Source organism: Oreochromis niloticus, linkage group LG12 (assembly GCF_001858045.2).
Source record: "Oreochromis niloticus isolate F11D_XX linkage group LG12, O_niloticus_UMD_NMBU, whole genome shotgun sequence".
In the NCBI taxonomy this organism is placed as follows: domain Eukaryota; kingdom Metazoa; phylum Chordata; class Actinopteri; order Cichliformes; family Cichlidae; genus Oreochromis; species Oreochromis niloticus.
The window spans coordinates 993,953-1,015,499 of record NC_031977.2 but is presented as its reverse complement, the minus strand read 5'-3'; the positions used below and the strand labels follow the sequence as shown (position 1 = coordinate 1,015,499).

General features: G+C 41.7%; 1 protein-coding gene across 4 annotated transcripts in view; it reads right to left on the bottom strand.

Annotated features, from left to right (window-relative positions):
* apba1a (amyloid beta (A4) precursor protein-binding, family A, member 1a) overlaps window positions 1-17,449 on the bottom strand; it is a 65,943-nt gene extending 48,494 nt beyond the window's left edge. The window contains exons 1-3 of one of the 4 annotated variants that reach the window (XM_019365913.2): window positions 16,498-17,449; window positions 11,635-13,257; window positions 3,022-3,102 (exon numbers count right to left, since the gene is read on the bottom strand). In XM_019365913.2, coding sequence (XP_019221458.1) covers window positions 3,022-3,102; window positions 11,635-13,179 — 1,626 coding nt within the window. In that variant the 5' untranslated portion in view covers window positions 13,180-13,257; window positions 16,498-17,449. The other 3 variants (XM_019365914.2, XM_025896902.1, XM_019365915.2) reach the window with 3 other exon arrangements.
* Window positions 17,450-21,547: the final 4,098 nt, after the last annotated feature.

The window sequence follows — 21,547 nt, the reverse complement described above, 5'->3', positions numbered from 1 at the left end:
AAAGCTTTAGATCGTCAAACAAATAACACAAGTAAATGCAAAATGCAATTTTTAAATGAGGATTTTATTTTTTAAGGGAAAACTGTTGAAGGAGTAAATTCCCTTAAACCTAGCAACATAAATTAGTTTAAATTCAGCCACACTCCAGGTTTTTGAGAATAACCGGATCACCAAATTCTCTTTTGGCAAAATTTTCAGGTATTTTTGTGAGACGAGCATTTGTGGAGGGGATGGCATTGGGTTTGTATTAGAACATTAGTTTTTCACACAGGCCCAGGTAGGTTTGATTAGCGGAATAAATCACCACTTAAAAATGGTCATTTAGCTGCATTTACATGGATTACTTTGACTAATATTAAAATTTGTTTGATGATTTGAAACATTTAAATCATACAATTAAGCAAAAAATGCTTTTCACAGTAGTGTACATTACTTTAGTTTAATTTAGGAAATATTCACCTTCAGATGCTTCCCTAAAAATCTTAAATCCGTGTCTTTCTTTTTCCAGAGATTTGACTTTTAAATCTGAACACTGTTAAAACAACTTTATCTGGTGTTCAATCCTCTTTTTGTTTTTACACGATGCTTGCTGGGTCTGTGTTAACTAAAATTAACATTTTTGTTAGACACTCAATACCTGTAAAGTACATGAACATATTGGAGAAAATCATATTAGAATGAACATTAATGCTCTCATGTCCTGCATGTGTTCACAGAAAATACACATTTTTCCATCAGAAATACCGTTTTAGATTTTTCCACCTAAGTGAAACTCATCTACACAAAAACCCCAAAACAGCCATACCTCATCCTGATCATGTCGGATAGTCGGAGGTTTCTGCTTTGCTTGTTCCTCCTCAAACTTTTCTTCCTGATACATCCAAAAATTTTCCATGACTTTCAGTAAATGAACTAATTCCGGTGAAGTTCCACAGATGAACGAGCATGCAGAGTGTCGTTGTGTGGGTACATGCAACAGCTATATCACACAGACAGACCCGACAGGCGGTCGGGTTTCACCGGGATATCAGAATTCACCATGGAATCAACATCCATGAGTATATCTACATGGATCAGTAAGTCTGTGACATCGTGTTCGTGCCAGTCACCAGATTTATTTAAACATAATTTTTGTTGTGGAAATTTTAAAAAATGACATTTAAAACAGAAGTGCAATCAAACAGGTATCACTGAGTTTATCTACATAGGAAAACAGCTGTGGTCATGCTGCAACTCAATCCACACTGAATTATTTACCCAATCTTATCCATTACCTTTCTCACTCTAACCCACGATAAATAAATCATTTCAACAGGAATGGCAGAAGCAGAGAACACAATCACTATACCTGATCATTTTATGTAGGATAAAAATCATGTTTGGATTCATCGCCATTAACAGTACAGCTGCATCTTCTTCTTCTTCCAGATCCTCTTCCTCTATCTCACTTGTTTCCTAGCATGCTGCTCTGTTACACCACCCTCTGCATGGCCTCCTTCACTACTTCCATTCACCTTCTCTGAGGGCTTCCTTTTTTTTCTCCTGCCTGGCTTTCAACATCTGAGCCTTGCCTTTCTAACTCCAAACTGCTCAACCTCAGATGTTTATCTACCAAAACACGAGGAGACAAGCTCTCTCTAAAATACCTGGGGCATGTTCTGTCAAAAGACGGTGTGCAGACAGATCCAGATAAAATCGAGACCCTTAAGTCCTGGCCGGTTCCGAAGACTCTTAAAGAACTCCGCTCTTTCCTGGGTTTCGCAGGATATTACCGCAGGTTCATCCAAGGCTACTCTAACATCGTCAAACCTTTGCATGACCTTACTGCTGGATATCCTCCATCACAGCGAAAACTCAGAGCCACCATCAAGCGAGACCAATATTTGGATCCTAAGGAACCACTTGCCAGTCGCTGGACTCCTGCATGTCAACAAGCCTTTGACACCATTATCAAAAAACTCACCACAGCACCAGTACTTGCTTTCGCCGATCCCCAGAAGCCTTACCTTCTCCATACAGATGCCAGTTCTGCCGGGCTAGGAGCTATTCTGTACCAGGAGCAACAAGGACAAAACCAGGTGATCGCCTATGCAAGTCGCGGTCTGTCGAGGTGTGAGTCAAAATATCCAGCTCACAAACTGGAATTTCTGGCTCTCAAGTGGGCTGTTACGGAGAAGTTTCACGACTATCTCTATGGCACCAACTTCACTGTCATTACTGACAGCAACCCACTCGCCTACCTACTTACCTCTGCTAAATTAGATGCCACCAGTTACCGTTGGCTCTCTGCTCTTTCCACTTTTTCATTCAAAATCATGTACAGATCTGGTAAGCAAAATCTAGATGCTGATGCTCTCTCTCGCCGGCCACATGGAGAACTCGCCAATGACCAAATGTCCCAAAAGGAGAGGGAGAGAATTCTTCGATTTGCCCAACACCATCTGGATCAGTCTTCCTCAATTTCCATCGATCAGCACACGGTCAAAGCCATTTGTGACCGTCAGCTTGTTTATAGCATGGCTGAAGAGACGTCCACCACCGCACTCATCCAATCACTAACTGCCCATACCGACAGTTTGCCTGACAGCTTCGTCAACGACACCCAGTTTGCATCTCCTGTTGTTTCTCAGCTGACAACTGCTGAACTCGCTGAGAGACAGAGGGAAGACCAGATCCTGAGGCATGTCATATTGCTGCTAGAGACTGGGGAAAGTCCACCTCCCATCTTGCGGGATGAACTCCCAGAACTGCCCCTTCTACTCCGAGACCAACATCGCATGGAGCTCCAAAACGGCATTCTCGTGAGAAGGAGGCAAGTTGGGGACCAGCTCTATTACCAGCTAGTGTTACCTCAGAAATTCCGGGCTGAAGTACTGTCAGAACTGCATGACAAGATGGGTCATTTGGGCATCGAACGTACTCTTGACCTCGTACGTCGAAGATTCTACTGGCCGAAAATGGCCAATGATGTGTGGAATAAAGTGAAGACATGTGAGAGATGCACCAAACGGAAAGCCTTACCTGAAAGAGCAGCACCCCTGGTGAACATTCGAACTTATCGACCTCTGGAACTGGTTTGCATGGACTTTTTATCACTGGAACCTGACAGGAGCAGAACCAAAGACATCCTTGTAATAACAGATCACTTTACCAAGTACGCTGTCGCTGTCCCCACTCCAAACCAAAAAGCAAAGACTGTCGCCAAATGTCTCTGGGACAATTTCCTGGTTCATTATGGTATCCCAGAAAAGCTCCATAGTGATCAAGGACCAGACTTTGAGTCACGCACAATAAAAGAACTGTGCAAAATGGCTGGAATTCACAAAATCAGAACTACACCATACCATCCACGAGGTAATCCAGTCGAGCGCTTTAACAGAACACTCCTGAATATGCTCGGAACACTCACCACTGAAGAGAAAACTCACTGGAAAGATTTTGTTAAGCCCCTGGTCCACGCATACAACTGCACCCGGAGTGATGTTACTGGCTACTCACCCTATGAGCTCATGTTTGGTCGACAACCTCGCCTCCCGATTGACTTGGTCTTTGGACTGCCTGTGGACAACAATCGGCCCACTCATTCACAGTATGTCCAGAACCTAAAGTCACATCTAGAAAAGAGCTACAAAATTGCCATTGGTAATACGGAGAAGCTCATGGGAAGGAACAAGAGCTGTTTCGACCAACATATCACCCCCTCTGAACTGGACGTTGGTGACAGGGTGCTGGTACGTAATGTGAAACTCCGAGGCAAACACAAAATCGCAGACAAATGGGAACCAGACATCTATGTGGTGGTAAAAAGAGCAGACAATATTCCAGTGTACACTCTCCGACCAGAGAACAAACCCAAACCGATTCGTACTCTGCACAGAGATCTCCTCCTGCCATGTGGATTCTTGCCGGATTCCACTGAAACCAACCGAACAACTGTAAAACCAACCAGGAAGCGGTCACTCAACCTTTCTGATGAGGACTGTGCACAACCTCAGTCAGAAGATGAGGATGACATAATATTGCATCTATGGTATGATCCTGTCTCAGAGCCTTTGCAATTCACCACTATCCACAATCTGCCAGAACCTTCATCCACCGTTCCAGCCACTGAAACTTTACCACCTAATATGCCATTCTGTGAACCTGCTACGCTCCCATTGCCTCCTCTTGAGCCAGCAGAGAGCGAAACCCCTGACTCAGAAACCCCTGTCGAGGAGGAAGCTCCTGATCCTGTGGAATCAGAGGACAGTCTGTCCTCTGCTGAACCTACCAATGATGAATTGCCGACTGAGCCCAGTATGTCCTCTGCTGCTGATTTACCCTCTAACTCCGACACCTCCAGCTCTGAACTAGAACCTGTGAGAACATCAACTCGGACCAGGAAACCACCAGACCGGTTACAATACTCTAAGCTTGGTCAGCCTATCTTGAAGAGTATTCAGGCGCTAATCAATGGCTTGACCACCGCCTTCACTCATGTGTTGGAAGATGAAGAGGACCATCTCCTTACTGCCACTGAGCAACCTGTCATCCGCAACCAGCCACCATGTACAGGGACGTACATGAGATCGAGGGGGGAACCTGTAACCCATATCAACTACTCCGTCACATGACCCACACCAGCTGATTTGAGGTCCCTCTCCTGATTGGCTCCTTCCACGTCGCGGCAACTATGAAAACCGGCTGTGGAGGGATACTTCCGGGTTCGACTCCTGCTGTGGCTATATGCTTATGGCGTTAAGAACGGTGTTGGAAAACAAAGCGTTTTCTCCCCTAAATTCGTCTATAAAGTTGTATCACCTCAGTGGTAAGTGTTCTTAACATCTACTAATAACACCCTTTTAGTTGTCAGTAACCAGTCGGCCGTTTTCGCGATTAACAAATGACCTTGTTCGGCGGCGTTCCCACCGCGAGCAGAACTCCGGTTCAAAAACCGCTGTTTTTGAACACCTTTATTTCCTTAAGCACTTTAATGGGCTTACTTTGAAACAAAGTGCAATTAAATGATTATTGTTATGTGTTGCCTTGAATTCGGCTATGCTGTCTGTTAGACAGTTGTTTTCCTTTATTGTTATTTTTGTATTTGTTTGTAGCGAACGCTACTGGAATATATAGATTAAGCTACGTAGCCAAGATGATTACTAATTTAACTGTTGTACATTTGTGACTGATGATGATGATGATTTGCATTGTTACATAGACTTGCAGAAAAATGTATTTGTTTACCGGTAAACTGAATTGATTTTGATTTACTAATGGATATTTTTCTGGCCTACAGGTCAGGTTTTTTTCTCCCCCTTTAAATTGATCTTCTTCATATTGAAGTGGCGAGCCGGTAGGACCATTCTTTGCTTTTTTTTTCCCCCGCTTTGCCGTCTTTGGATTACGGACATATTTTTTTCCCCATTGTATGAAACTGGACCCTAAGGAGGAATACCTTAAAAGTGAACTTTAAAAAGAAAAGAACCGACAAGGACTCTTAACAAAAGGACTCTTGCACAGAAAATCACAGCAATTGATTTATTATTTGTTACACAATTATTTGATTGTGGGCATTTATTTATGTTGTGTGTTGTATTGATTATTTTGGTCCATTTCCCCTTCCCCCATTTATTCAATATATTTTTGGTACAAGATACTGCAGTCTTTGGTCTCATCATTCACACCATCTAGGCTCCATAAAGAACTATTTCTTCTGCGCGTCAGTCAGTAAACTTACCCATTGCAATAACACTAGCCCTTAAATAACTTTGCGTTACATTTATGTGCTGTAAAAGTATAAAAGATTAGGATACTGTTAGTACGCCATATGTAAATATTGGTAATCAATGCATTTATAGAATAATAATTACCAAAAACTTAAAATTACTCTCTCTCTCAAGTTGAACACAGACACACACAAATCTGTCATGTACACTTACACAAACCACCAACATCATCTCTGTTAATAAAAAGATTGTGCGTGTATACACACACACACACACACACACAAATCAAAAGATAATCTGATTTTATTCTAATAGACTTATTAGAAATTTATAACAGAGAGCTCATGTTTAGAATACAGAGGAATAAATAAATATATATTTTTAAAAATAGATCTTTTTAATTATATCTAGGCAGGCTACACATCAGTCTGTTGGATATCCACGAACAGCAACAACACACTAGGTCACATGTCTCTGGTCCCGGTGAAAATGCTAAACCTAAGAGAAATATGTCCCGTGTTTAAGTGGTGAGGATCAGCAGGAGTTTAGAAAATGATGTGCCGCTGTCAGCAGTAAGGCGGCTGTTACACTAGTGGGAACGGACATCTCCAAAAACACTGGCACACTTTTGTAAATAGGCTCTAGATCAACCAGATATTTGAAGATTACACCAAACTAAATATTTAAAAAGTGTATTCAAAGAAACTGTAGTATTTCAAAACATGACTTATAGTTTGGGTAAAAAAAAACAAAAATAAAAGGTCATCAATGGTTTTGACTCCCTCAGTGTTTGATGGGCGAGGATAACATGAACACTGCAGCACAGGAACCATGAAATAATTATGGAAATTGGAACTAAATACACAATTTATTAAATGGATCAAATCAATCAAATCAAATTAATTTCTATTTAATATATATGTCATTATTAAATTGGATAAACATTTCCAATTGTTAATTAATGAGTGAGTTATTTAATTCATTTGGACACACTTGGTCCTGCAGATTGGATTCAAACTCTGGCGGCCCACCGCCTCACTAATTCAATTCAATTTTATTTTCTTTACGTAGCACAGTCGCCTCAAAGCCTTTGATATTGTAAGGTAAAGACACCCCAAAAATCAGACGACCCCCTCTGAGCAGGAACTTTGGCAAAAGTGGGAATGAAAAACTCCCTTTGAACAGGAAGAAACCTCCAGCAGAACCAGGCTGAGGTGAGGGGAGGGAGACGGGACAAAAGACATGCTGTGGACGAAACTTTCCACAGAAAGAGACGGTAATAAGGTTTATCTGTGTTAACTGGAATCAACCACAACATAAGAACCACCGACCCAATGCTGTCAGCAGGTCTCTGTCACACAACCAAAACAGCTGCAGTGCACCGGAGAATGGAGACAGGACCCTTGGGTGTCCTGTTCTATCTGGCATCAGACAATGAGGGCAGACCCCTGGTGGATTGGGTCACTGATTAGACTGGGATCTGGGAAGTTTGGAAGCTGTTTACCGAACTGTTCCTGAGGACTTTTGGCTTGGGGGCAGAGATGGGCTGGTCTGCAGTTGAGTGTGGAGTGGTTGGTAGATGGCTATAGCCACTAATCCGAGGCATCTTAACACGACTCACTGAGCATCTTTGGCACTTTTTTTCCTGCAGCTGTGAACCAGTTTCAACACTACCCAAGCCTGCACTGCATGGTCTCATTAAAGGACAGGCATGCACGACACGATGACCACATGTTTCTCATTCTTCTCTGAATTACACTCCACACAGCGATAACACGCAAAAAAGTTCAAACACTTTATCTATGATGTATTCGCGTTTTTTTCTGATTGAGGGTCAAATCCATCTAATTTTAACAGAACCTATTACAACACACTGCACTCAATATTTACTTCCCATATGAGTGGATTTAATGTTGCACCTGATCAGTGTTAATAAACAAGGAAGAAACTCAGGAAAAAAACTCAATCTTCAGTGCAGGAGTCCACTCAGCAGTCTAGCTCTTTATTAGTGTATTGGTTTCAGGGGTTTCTGGGACCTTCAGCGTGGCTCCACTCAGCCTTACACCCACTTCTCCTCCTTACAGGTAACTGCATGACTGAGCACCAGTGCCCGAAGGATGTCCGACAGGGAAACAATTCCCTCAGTACTGGAGCGCTCGTCCACCATCACCAACATTTAATTACAAATTCTATAAAGCTCACAAAAAGGTTGCTTCTATCTTTGGAGATTGTGGTTCTTACTTGTTCCAAACTAAACATGTGGCCGCTTAATTCACGCCGCATCATTTCAATCAGTAGCTGACATTTTCTTGATATCTTCAACTTAGCATAAAAGTCATTATGCAATGCAGTGACAGATCTAAAACAGGGACTCTGCCCTATTCTCACCTACTAGACCCATGCACACATTTTTTTATATCAGAGCTTTTGTTTTATGACATTTCAAAAATCATTTTCCACACATATATATCATGCCTGTGTTTGTCATTGGCTATAAAGATTTAATCATAAAACTGTTTACATCATTTCATGTCACGTTTATTAGCCAAAGTTTTGATTTAGAGTCATCATTTGAGCATTTAAATGACTAAATCATAAGAGTGTAGAAGACTAAATGTAAAGCACCTTGAGGTAACTCGTGCTGTGATTTGGCAGTATGTGAATAAAACTGAAACTTTAGTTGACTAAAACGTGAAGTGTAAAGGGTTGTTGTGATTTTACTGGTGAGTAGTGATGGGTCCAGCAACACTGACGCACCGGCGCATGTATCAAGCTCACCTAGCGATGCCTGTATCGGTGCGTGCGTCGCTTTAAGAAAAAGTCACGTGATCGATACAGCTGCTGTATCGCTCATTACCAACGCGCCAAGCTGTGTTTAAAAGGTACCGCATCCGCATCTGTCAACGGAACGAGTCGCCACCAAAAACCCCCCACAAATTGACTCTCGCAAAGATAAATAAAAATACACATCTTTCCATAACAAAATGGAAATGTTTCTGCTGTGTGGGATCATTTTGATCTTTTAACTGCAAATAGTTTGTCTGTCTTTGTTTCAGTGTAATCTATCAGAATAGGAAAAACAGCAATGTGACTTGCAGTGTAAATTATTTATTTCATTTTATGCAGGATAAATGTCGCATCTGTTCTGCGGAGCTTTCTTACAAACAAAAGCACCTCCTCAGTGTTACAGAGGCATTACAGAGCCAAACATGAAAATGAGGAGACAAACACACTGAGAATGAACACAGGTCGGCCTATATTGACACTGAACAGTTTTATCAACACTTTTCTTTTTTTTATTAATATGTGTTTTATTATTTTGAAATCAAGCATCTAGGAAGACTGTTCTGGACCAGGCAGTCCTGAAGTTTATTATAAAGGACTGCCAACCCCTTAGTATTGTGGAGAGTGTCGGAGAGAAACATTCCAAGATTAGAGGATCCTTTAAGGTACTGGGGGATGAGGAAGACATCTTATCAGAACCTTTTCCACCTGACTTTACAGTTTTTGTGTACCCCAGCTTCATCTGTGCCTGTGAGTTTTCCAAAGCTGGGGAAATGGTGTGAAAAACCCCGCAATAGACTGAATGCAAAAACATTGGATAAACTTATTTTTCTGAATAGAAATTTATAATAAACTCTGAATCAATTACATTTAAATGGGTAATATTATATTCACAATACTTTCATTTTAATTTTTACTTTATGTCATTCACAATATATTTTATAGATGTCTACAATATTTGCAATGTAAAACACATAAAATGATTCCATGGAAAGTACAATACCTTACAGTGTATACACGTATGACTATGTCATTGAATCAGTGTCTGTTGTGAGTCTCAAGTAAGTTCCCTGTAATGATATTTAAGGTCCAGCAGGTGTCAGTATGGAGCAAAACAGCAACACCGTGTCGACACAGTATCGATACAGTTTGGGGAATGTGCTGAAACGCTTCACGAGGCCTCATCTACCCATCACTACTGGTGAGTTTTGCTCAAGACCATTTAAAAAGCATCTGGTTTTCCTTCAAATGTGGAATGTGTCCCCATGTCTACTGCGCTCTCGCTCCCACAGAGAGGAAACAGGGAGAATAGGATGCAGCTTTCTACCACTTTTCTACACAACTTAATTCGTTTTGATTGGATCTCGTCTCTCCAGAAAATTTTCATCTTGTTTTTATTCTTTGATAAAATTGCCAGCAGATGGCCCCGCCCCTCCCTGAGCCTGGTTCTGTCGGAGGTTTCTTCCTGTTAAAAGGGAGTTTTTCCTTCCCACTGTCGCCAAAGTGCTTGCTCATAGGGGGTCATATGATTGTTGTATTATTGTAGGGTCTACCTTACAATATAAAGCGCCTTGAGGCGACTGTTGTTGTGATTTGGTGCTGTGTAGGGACGGGTATTGATAAGATTTTAACGATTCCGATTCCATTTTCGATTCTGTTTAACGATTCGATTCTTTATCGATTCTCTTATCGATTCTCTTATCGATTCTTGTTTTTAAAAAGGAGAACACTAAGGTCGATTAGCTTAGAACTGTTTTATATCTTCTCTTTCAACAAGACAGAAATTTAGGAGTAACATGGCCTTACAAACCCAACAGTGAGATCTTAAGAGATCCACAGCCTACGGCTCTTCAATGGGGTGTCACAGGGTCCCCAGGAAAAAAAATTGTAAATGTAAAATAATAAAATAAATATTCTTCTGTAGCAATAACAAAGTATAACATAAATTATTCTGTAGCAATTACACAAGAATATCCAGTAATGTCCCTGCCTACAATTAAACACATTCACTTACCATCTGCTGTGGCAAATGGCTGCAAGGTTTTGACCACAAACTAGTCACTGCTCGGTGACATGCGGGCCTGAAAAGAGACGCTACCGGTGGACTGCAGCGACAACTGCCAGCGAGCGCCAGCCAGACTCTGTCTGTCTCTCTCATCATGGTCACCTAAATGCACAATGGCAGGTTTTGTAATAAAGCAGATCGCGCTAACATAATATGCACTGTTAGCTGATTATTTACCTGCCGTATTAACGGGAGAGGACGTGCAAACGTTACCGCTGCTGCTGCTGGGTTGAGATTCACGAGTCCGGAGCGGAATTAAAGACATTCATTTAAGTTCATCGCGTGTTTTGTGAGCAAATGCTTTTGCATATTCGTAGTGTTTCCTCCCTTAATGAAATATCTACTTTGCAAGTATTGCAAGTTGCCCTGTTGTCATCCGTTCTCGTAAAGTATAAACAAACTTTTAAGCGTTTGAGCCGCTTAGGCGCCGTGTTTCCTGCCAGGTACGCTCCGACGCTCCGCAACGTGGTGACGTCATTCGGGGCGACTAGAATCGATAAGGGAATCGTTTGCAAAAATGGCAAACGATTCCAAGGAATTGAAACAGTGGGAACCGGTTCTCAACAAGAACTGGTTTTCGATACCCATCCCTAGTGCTGTGTAAATAAAACTGAATTGAATTTTATCATCATTTTGTGCATTAGTTTCCTCTGTGCGGTTACATGCTGGGGCAGCAGGTTGAGGGTTGCAGATGCCAACAGCCAGTAATGTTATGGGGATGGAGGTGGATGTCTTTAGGGTGGTGTCACAGAGGCGCATGTTGTCCAACATAAGGACAATGCTGGACAGTACCTCCCACCCACTCCATGACGTGCTGGCCGATCACAGGAGCACGCTCAGTGAGAGACCCAGATTACCCAAACGCACCACTGATCGGCACACTGTCATCTTATCTTATCAAAAAGGATTGGTCAGGAAAGTGACATTGGAAGTGTATGTTGAAAGTAAAAAGCAAATCAACTCTGTATGTTCCTGATGCTCGAGTTTCATTCAGCTTATTAATACATTCATATCCAAAGAACAGTTAATACTGGACAATATAACTTGATGAATAACAGTCAGAGCTTTTGTACTTACATCGGCCCCAAGTGATGTCGGTAGGTCACATTCGGCAGTGGGGCTTAAGTCCTGCCTCATTACCCAAATGGGTTCCTTTGGCTCATCAGGTGTGTAAGGAGATCTGACTGTTCTATTCTTCACCTCCTCTATGGCCTCTTTAATGTCTTTGATGGCTAAAGATATAGCATCCCTCTTCTCCACACTGTTCCTCACTGCTACTGGCTCCTTTACAGAAGTCACAGCCTGCTGCTTGGCCGACTTCCCTCGACTGGCAGTCTTGTTGCTTTTGTGAGAGAATTTGTTTGGTTGGTGTTTTTCTTCTTTGTGTGTGGAATCTTTTGCAGCAGGATCAAAACTTTGTGAGCTTTTTTTAGCCCCATTAACACTGTTATCAATATCGTCTTCTTGGTCGCAGCTGTCAACACGAGGATATGGAGCAAACTCTGCCTCCTTTTCTGGACTGTCTGACTCACCATCTGAACGTTCGTCGTAGTGCCGCAGACGGGAGCCCACGGCCTCCTGCTGATGGTAATCGCCTTTTCCTGCCCCGCCCTGCAACAGCTGCAAGCTGGTCGCTGTCTGCTGTCGAGACTCTCTATCGTTTGCTACATTTGCAGAAGTTGATACTGAGGTTGGAGCGTCACATATTTCCTCATACACATGCTCAGACAGCGAATATGTGTCATATGGTTCAGAGTAAGCTTCAAGTCCAGCATCTAAACTTTCCAAGTCCTGACTGGATGAGACACAGGTTCTTGCCCCCGAGTGGCCGTAGGATTGGGTGTAGACACAGTTAGAGTAGCCACCATTTAGTGTCTCCTCTGCTTTATCTTCTCTTTGGGAATTCGGGATATTAAGTAAGGATTCACGCGGCAGCATTAGGAACTGAAGAGCATAGTTAGAATGTGAATGAAGATGATGCTGTTCAGCCTCTGCACTTTCAGTGTACTCTTCTGCCTCAGGCCGTAGTGGGAGGCTGTAGCTGTTTGCATCATCCTCGGACTCTCGCTGGGCCTCAGGCTCCAGAGACGTCATCACTGGGATATCGTCTCCCTCTGCACGGTCAGTATGGGTGTGGAAGCCGCTCTCAGTACTTGCTGAGCGGGCCAGCATAGAATCCTCCCTCTCACGTTCAGCTTCCTTGGTCATCTTAGCATGCTGCTGCCTTTCCTGCTGTGCTCTCTCTGCCTCCCTCTGCTGCTTCATTCTGTTCCTCTGTTGCTGAGTTCTGAGCCGGGCCTCACTGTCGCCCTGTCTGCGATAACGTGTCACAGCGGGTCGGGGAATGGGCTGGATCTCTTGGGGCTTAGAAGACTGATCTCCATGTTGCAGCTCCACATCTTGCTCCTCCTGTGGCTTGTACTGCTGTAGCATCCCAACTCTGCTTTCAGCATTTGCACCATTGGCCATTTCTGTTGTGACACCAGCTGAAGTCTCACAGCATCTATAGTGCTTGTCCTGGTTGCTGTGGTTATGGGACAGGCTGGTGTGGTGTTGATAGCAAGAAGGACCATCCATCGCCTCCATAACGTCCTGAACAAACTCTGTCTTTTGGGGGTTCATGGCTGTCTGGTTGGTAAAGTGGTGTCAGAGAATGGCTTAGGAATCCATCATCAACAGAGCAAAGGCTACTGGAAATGACTGCAAAGGGTAAACAGAAAGAAAGAAAATGTGAGTACACAAAAATGTAAAAATATGAGCTAAATATGTGTCTGATCCTACGTTCTTGCTGGAAGTGATGCGGCAAGGACTTGCATGGTTAACAGGCAAAAACAGTAACTGACAAGCTAAAGATTCACACTTTTATTAACCCAAACCTCAATTGTCACTTTTCTCTCTTGAATCTGTACAGACCAATACTCTGTGTGGGTATCCGGTTATCTCTGAAAGAGAAGGATTAAATAGCACCCCATCTAACCTAGGGCTGTGCGATATGACCAAAATCTCATATCCCGATATTAAAACATCTATCGTCGATATAACGATATAAATTACAAAAATGTAACAGTTCCTGTAAATTCTGTGAATGTCGGGCATCTCGACTTGCGTGAAGTGTTTCCAGCTGGGCGTCGCGTACCTGGAGTCGAGTGTTTTAACTGATGCATGAAACGATATATTTTTAGACTTAAGTTGTAATGGCCGCCGTTTTCTTTGTGAGTATTTATTACACGGCGTGCTGCGGGGAAAAGCCTGTTCTAACGTTTGAGTCTAAGGTTTATTTTTTAGCACCTGGCGGCTCTTTTTTGCTTCTCATCCGTTAATACTCTGCATCTTTCACGTGACTCGTTTTATTTTGAAAAGCCTCAACAGGATCTTGAGCTTTATTGTGAAAGGTTTATGTGGAAAATAAACAAGCGGACACGCCGTGGTTTTACTGTCGTTGTTGCTAACGAAAACGCATAAAAAACAAGCGCTTGTCCTTCCGTAGTGTGGTTATATTAAATATAAGAGAAAGAGAGAACTTTAGGAAATTAATATAGCCACTACAGTGACCATCAAAATGATGAAAAAATATTGCCGTAAACAGTTTATTTTGCGACACCACGAAACAAACGATAGCGTAAAATGAAACGATAGACGTTTTTCTATCGTCATCCGATATATATCGTTATATCGAACAGCCCTAATCTAACCGGTAACAATACCTTACTCTGTTTGGGACTCTTTGCTTTGGCTGTTTCTGCCCAAGTACCTGCAACACTCAGTCACTGAAACAGTTTGAAGGAGCTAAAAAGGAGCTATACTGCAAACATTACATGTCAAAATGTTATACTGTAACAGTAAGCATGGAGGATGTTCTATCAACACCACTTTTCATCCAGGTTAGTGCAGTTCAAAGAGCTTCAAAATCCAATAAAATAAAAACAATCTCTAATTATATAAAACTATAATAACTACATAAATATAATTAAGCCACTTAAACTAAGAAGGTGTGACATGAGTAAAAGCACATTGTATGTCCTACCACAGCTCGGTATCTTTTAAACCTTTATTTCAGAAATATCAGAAATTCAGGCTCCTCGAGCCTGAATACACCACAAGTCTTTTCCTCTGGTAATCTTGTCACGCAACCCAAAGTATGCTGAAAAGAATCCAACACCAAAAATAGAAAAGTACAAGAAGTTTTGTTGCCACTGGTAGGGCTGTGCGACATGACCAAAATCTCATATCCCAATATGACATTTCTAATCCCGATAACGATATACATCACAAAATAGTTTATTTTCTGTAAATTCAGTGAATCTCAGGCAACTCGACTTGCATGAAGTGTTTTCAGCTGGGCGTCGACTGTAAGCGCCATTTACCTTATGTTTTTCTTTGAGGTCATTTGTTTGATGCGTATTCTGAAATTTGATGTTTGAGAATAATGTATATCATTTCAGTTTATTTTGAAAAGTCTCAATGGGATTTTGAGCTTTACAAGTTCAAAGACTGAACTTGTCTGTCTTATTTGGAACGGTTGCCAGCTTAGGTGTGCAAAGTTGTATCTGGACAAACCAAAAAACATCTGGAACATGTTCCTTGGACAGACAAGACTGAGACGTCTGACCACAATGAGACTGCTGTGCTTGGCGGAAACCCAAACAGACCATCAGAGCTACAAACATCTGTTAGCAGCTGTCGAGCATGGTGGAGGAGGGGTGATGATTTGGGGTTGCGTTGCAGCCATACAACCTTGGTACCTTAGTCATTGAGTGAATATGATTCACTCAATGAATATCAAAGTATGACAGTCAGATAAGAGATCGTCTATTCAGCAGCTAAAGCTTGGCCCAAATTGGGTCAAAGACGCTGAACACACCAGCAAAATCTGCAACAGAATATCTGAAAAAAAAAAAAAAGAATCAAGTGTTGCAACATGCCTAAGTCCAGATTTCAGATCAATACAATGTGTGCATGAACAAATGACTGCACAGCTCAACAAACTGAAACAACAATGTGAAAAAGAGTAAGCTAAAGTTCCTCCTCAACAATGTGAGCAACTGACAAAATGATACAGAAAACAATTACTTCAAACTACAAAGTGCCTGTACACACTATTAATGATACAAGTATTATTCACAGCAGTGCACAGTCAAAGTCCTGCGGGAACTTTTTTCTTACATAAAAATTTGACACTTTCTTATTTGTTATGAGATTTGTGTTTGGGAACATCAGCCACCCCGGTGCTGGCCTCAGTTTGCCTCCTTATGCACAGACAGCCACACACACGTGGTTCCATGTGTGAGGACTATTGTACTTTAATATTTCAAACATCACTTTATCTTTTTCTAAAACACTACAGAAGTCGTTCATATGTTTGGTAGAAGTCACCTTCAGGAGGAATAAAGCAAAACTACCCAGATTTTCCAATTTCATCCAGATTTTCTGAATTTTCTACACAACCCCCAGCTTTCCTGTCATCAACTACATCAGCAAAACATCTGTTTGATTTCGGCTTCTGCTTTTACAAAAGCTCAGCTGAAGTCCTGCTTTGAATGAAGCACGCAATAAGAAACATCGAGAAACGATCTAACCATCGCACCGAGCTGGATGGACCGGTTAGCCCCGCCGTGGCTCTGCACCTGGAGACAACAGGGCCTCTATGTGCCGATTTATTCATGTCCGCTCTGCGTGGGTCCGACACACAGCCTCACAAAGACGCTGCCATTTCGGATTTTCCTTCACTCTGAATCCTGGTTTGACGTTTCATCTGCGGAGCGCAGTTTTCCGTCTAACCACTCCTCAGTGAACAGACCGCGTAGCGAAGCTCCACAGAACAACAATAACAATAATGATGATGATGATGATGACAACAGCCCAGCCCGGAGACGTTTGCTTTGACCGCATCTCGCTCGGTGGGTCGAGCCTACAGCGAACAGCCTGGTCCTGAACACGAACCTGCTCACAGGAGTGATGTTGCTAAAGGATGCAGGTCCTCTGCGTTACGGCCACACCGTCCTCCATCTTCCCTGTAGCGGTGCGCGCGTGTGTGCGCGCGCGCGTGTGCTCCGCAGCCGTTCAGCACCTCCTTCCGCTCACCGCCACCGTCACATTACCATAAAGCACAACAAATAACAAAGTTTATACGTTTTTAAAAAGAGAACATTGTCTGGGTGAAAAAGCTTCATATAGTCACGCCGGTCAATATAAAATATATATAAAAATGTATATATATAAGTTTTAACGAACACCACTTGCTGGGGAAACAGTCACTAAACCACTGGAGTCTCTTTAGAGACGAACTGTGAAAACGCTGCACCGCAACGCTGTGCAGTATCACCGCTTTGCATTCTTTTGAATTATGTTCCGATTGATGGTCTGGCACCTCCTCCACAAGGATATCTTTAATTAAAGATGCTGCGCCTCTTTGTCACTGTGCTTTTATGTATTCTCCGTGAAAGCCTGGACTCAGCTGTAACACTACAACTGTAAGACCGACAGACTTCGTAACACTGATGTCTGCTTTTTCTTGTTTGGTGCTGATGGGTGTTTATGTTTGCTGATATACTTTGTGACATTTTTGTGATCTTCTACCAACAGACTATAGATGCAAATGAGCTTCGAGCTGTTTCTGACAGTTGGTGCTGTGTGTGCATGTGAGACAGCAGAGGTGTGGGTGAAGGAGACAGCTTCCATTCTCTGTTTATAAGGAGAGGCGAGCAGGCCTGTCTGTGCCTAATGACGTCCACGATGAGTTCAAAAACAAAAACAAAACAAACTACTTCAATGAAATAAATATTGAGTCATTACTCAATGTTATGTTACTGACTCGTAACATTTTATTAACACGTGTGCATGTGCCATATAAACTATATGAATTTATTATTATCATATCACCTCTCTGCCTTTAGTCTTGTTCATTACTGTTATTAGTTGATATTATTATTAGATAATATTAGTTAATAGACCTCTCTGCATCGAATCATATCTGTTATTAATCTCTGTCTCTCTTCCACAGCATGTCTTTATCCTGTTTTCCTTCTCTCACCCCAACCGGTCGCAGCAGATGGCCCCGCCCCTCCCTGAGACTAGGTCTGCAGGAGGTTTCTTCCTGTTAAAAGGGAGTTTTTCCTTCCCACTGTCGCCAAAGTGCTTGCTCATAGGGGGTCATATGATTGTTGGGTTTTTCTCTGTATTTATTATTGTGCGATCTACTGTACAATATAAAGCGCCTTGAGGCGACTTTTGTTGTGATTTGGCGCTATATAAATAAAATTGAATTGAATTGAATTGAATTAGAGAGAGATGATTTGTTTCATAGTGTCTAACAAGCTTCTAACAGCTTGTTTCTGCTCTCAGTGAAAATACTCACACTGTCTTTGTGTATTAAAAAAATTTAATGTTAATTTTAATTCAAAATAAGTTGTATAAACAAGTATAGCTCATTTCTACATTAGAGCACAAACATGAGTGAAAGATTCATTTCCACATATAAGAAGCTCTTCAGTAACACAATAAAGTGAAATCAAACTATCCAGTTATGAATTGTAGATTCATCTCAGCTAAATCAGTTTGCTCAGGAACAAATGAAACACTAAAATAAACCTAATACTGAATTATATCTCATGTTTAACTTCCACTGATTGGAGTGTATTCTGTGACGTGGTTCAGCTGACACCTCACCAGGTGTCAGCTGAACATTTTCCAAACAAATTCGCAAATAGGCAATGTCTTGATAATTTACTTTTATTTATTTATTTTTAATTAAAAAAGGGAATTATCAGAATCAGGATGCTTTATTAATCCCTGAGGAAATTCTGTTGTTACAGTCGCTCCAAGACAATAAAGACAGTAACAGAGAACAAACAACGCCACCCTCATGTGTGACGAGCAACGACAACACACAAAATCCTGACCTGAGTCATACCAGTCCCACAGAATATCAGGGCCCACCTCTCCACTGTCATTTTCTACCATAATTCTGTTGATTTCTTCTTCTTTCATTTTTCCTGTAAATTGTTGATTGTTTTAAACATCAGTATTCAGCCTCCATAATCAATTTCTTAGATTGTTATTAATTTGCAACGATAACAGTAGAGGTGCATGATCACATAAGTCAATAAATCAAATCACTTTTATTGTCACGTCACATGTGCAGGTACACTGGTACAGTACATGCGAGTGAAATTCTTGTGTGCGAGCTTCTCAAGCAACAGAGTTGTGCAAAAATACAATAACGTAAAACAAGCAAAAATATAAGAATGACTAAATCTGAAAGTAATAAATATATGTACAATATATAAGAGTATATGCATTATTGGATGTGTATACTAAATATGTTTTTCTACGCGCGCGCGTGTGTGTGTGTGTGAGTGTGTATATACATATTTTACAAATGAAATAGAGTAAACAATAAAATAAGATATATAAAATATACAGAGGTTGGTAGTCGGACATGTGCAAAACAGTGGCATTAATGTACAGTATGGAGTGCATAATGTTGAAGTTCCAGTAGTGAAGGTGAGGTGTCTATGACGTGTTCAGCAGTCTGATGGCCTGGTGGAAAAAGCTGTCTCTCAGTCTGCTGGTACGGGACCGGATGCTGCAGAACCTCCTTCCTGATGGAAGTAGTCTGAAGAGTTTATGGCTAGGGTGACTGGAGTCCTTGATGATCCTCCCCGCTTTCCTCAGGCACCGCTTCCTGTAGATGTCTTGGAGGGAGGGAAGCTCACCTCCAATTATCCGTTCAGAGCACCGCACTACTCTCTGGAGAGCTTTGCGGTTGTAAGCGGTGCTGTTGCCGTACCAGGTGGTGATGCATCCAGTGAGGATGCTCTCAATGGCACAGCGATAGAAGGTCCTGAGGATGCGGGGGCTCATGCCGAATCATCCTATTTGGCAGTTTGGTATTCTGTGACGGTCTCTCTTAAAATAAAAAATCAGTCCTGGAATACAGCACATGTGTGAGTGTAGCTGGTCCCTAAATCTCTCCTGAGGTTTATCACTCACTTATTGTGTAGGAGGGTTAAGGGACTGCTATGAAGGAGTCTAATCTGGGATTAAGCCGTATGTTCCAGTCTCCTCCACAAATGACTATACCTCTTGAACCAACCAGTAAATCAAAAATATTTCTGTAAAAACAGAAATCATTACCTGCTGGGGCACATACAGTCAAAAAGCTCATTTCCACTCCCTCAGTTTTCCCAGAAACTAGAACATACCGTCCATCCTCATCTGTAGTTTCTGCAAATGGTTCAAATGGGACTATATATAAAATCAGGATGGCTACTCCTCATCGATGACCAGATTTGGCGACTTTCGAGACTTACTTCTTACTTCTGTTAATTGGGGTCAGGATCCCATTTACATTTAGAGATATTACTTTGATATTATTTACACTTTGCACAGTTGTAATGAAATAAATGGAGCTCCAAGAAGCAAAAATATAGTTTTTATTGAAATAACAAGAATTACAAAATATTCTTGTGTTCAGGGCAAAACACCAAACTGAGGAACATACATTGAGATTTTTAAATTTCATAAAGATCACATAAGATGCACAATTACCTGAGAGATAAAATGCATCTGAAATATTATGTTGTTACAAACTTAGTCACTGCACAAGCAATGCGTACAATGTTTTCAGGTGTGGTAAACTTCAATGAGAGTCATCATTGTCCCGTTGCAGGGACTGGCTCCTGCAGCAGAGCGTATCACATATTATGCTCCAAATCCACTCGAACAGATTCCAGTTTTCGAGTGTTCTCAGGTTCCACTATCCAAGCTGCTTCTTTCCTCAAGTAAAAGCAGGTATGTGAACCTCAGCACAGTACAGCCCACTATGGTCCTGAATGTTGAATCTGCTGGTACCACATCACCGGGTAGGAGCTTGTGATGTGACCGTCTGTGGTCCTGCACCCCCCCTTAGAATCGAATAATATCGCTCCCGTGGGAATAATGCCTATCAAATACTTGATGGTACTGTGTGACTGTACTGGGAGTAAGTTTGAGCTTTGGCCTTGAAATCCTTGAGTGAAATCCGATGACTATTTCAAAACAATCAATAACTGAAATACATTTAGGAAAGTTCACATAGGCAGTGAAGGTATGTGTTCCCGCTCTGGCTAAATCAATCCAAGTGAAATGAAGCCTGTACAGAAAACATGAATCCAAGGAACTGCATGGTTGCTTTGAACCTGAGTAGTATGCAGGTGAGCAAGAACTGCTGAAAGGCTGAGATTGAGTATCCTCCAGGTGTGTCTCGATAAACATGAATACTTATATGTTGTAGTTGGGTAAACCAGTGAAGCATTTAACTTTATCTGCATCATGTATGAAGGATTCTTCAGCAGGAACATCAGTTGTTTGTATCGAGATGGTAAATCAAACCTCTCCGTCCTGAGATTTTGGGATTCTCTCTCTAATTGGTTGAGGTCATTTACAGTCATATCGTATTGAGTTGATACACTTTGAGAGTATCTAGAAGGAGAATCAGACACAGAGGGCACAGAGAGGTGGTCTTCTTCCTGTTGAATCTCCTGATCTAATGCGGTGTTGTCTTGCTGTCCAGATAAGCCAACAACAGCATGAGCTGCTCCTTGCTCATCATTACGTTTTTTTTTCTTCCAGGTCTGCCTCTGCTTGAATTTCACAAGACTGTTTTGTGCCCGTCTCTTCTGGGGTGACGTGACGTGTTTGAAAACATTAGTGACATAATCAGGTGAAAGAGGAGAACGCACAGGAATGCATGATGAAGTAAAAAAATGTGTTTAAGGAGAAAAACAGTTTGAAAATGTTCATCACATGGGTCGAACTGTAATCCTTTCCACTTGTGGATTACTTTAAAAATAAGTTTGTATTTGTTTCAGTTTTATCTATAAAATAATATCAAATATTGTGAATACAGTCACAGTATTGTTCCAAACTTATACCGTCAGCTGTTAGAGTAGATGCTGCACGCCACGCGTTAGATCCACCAACAACAGATTATTTAGCCTACAGTGTAAAA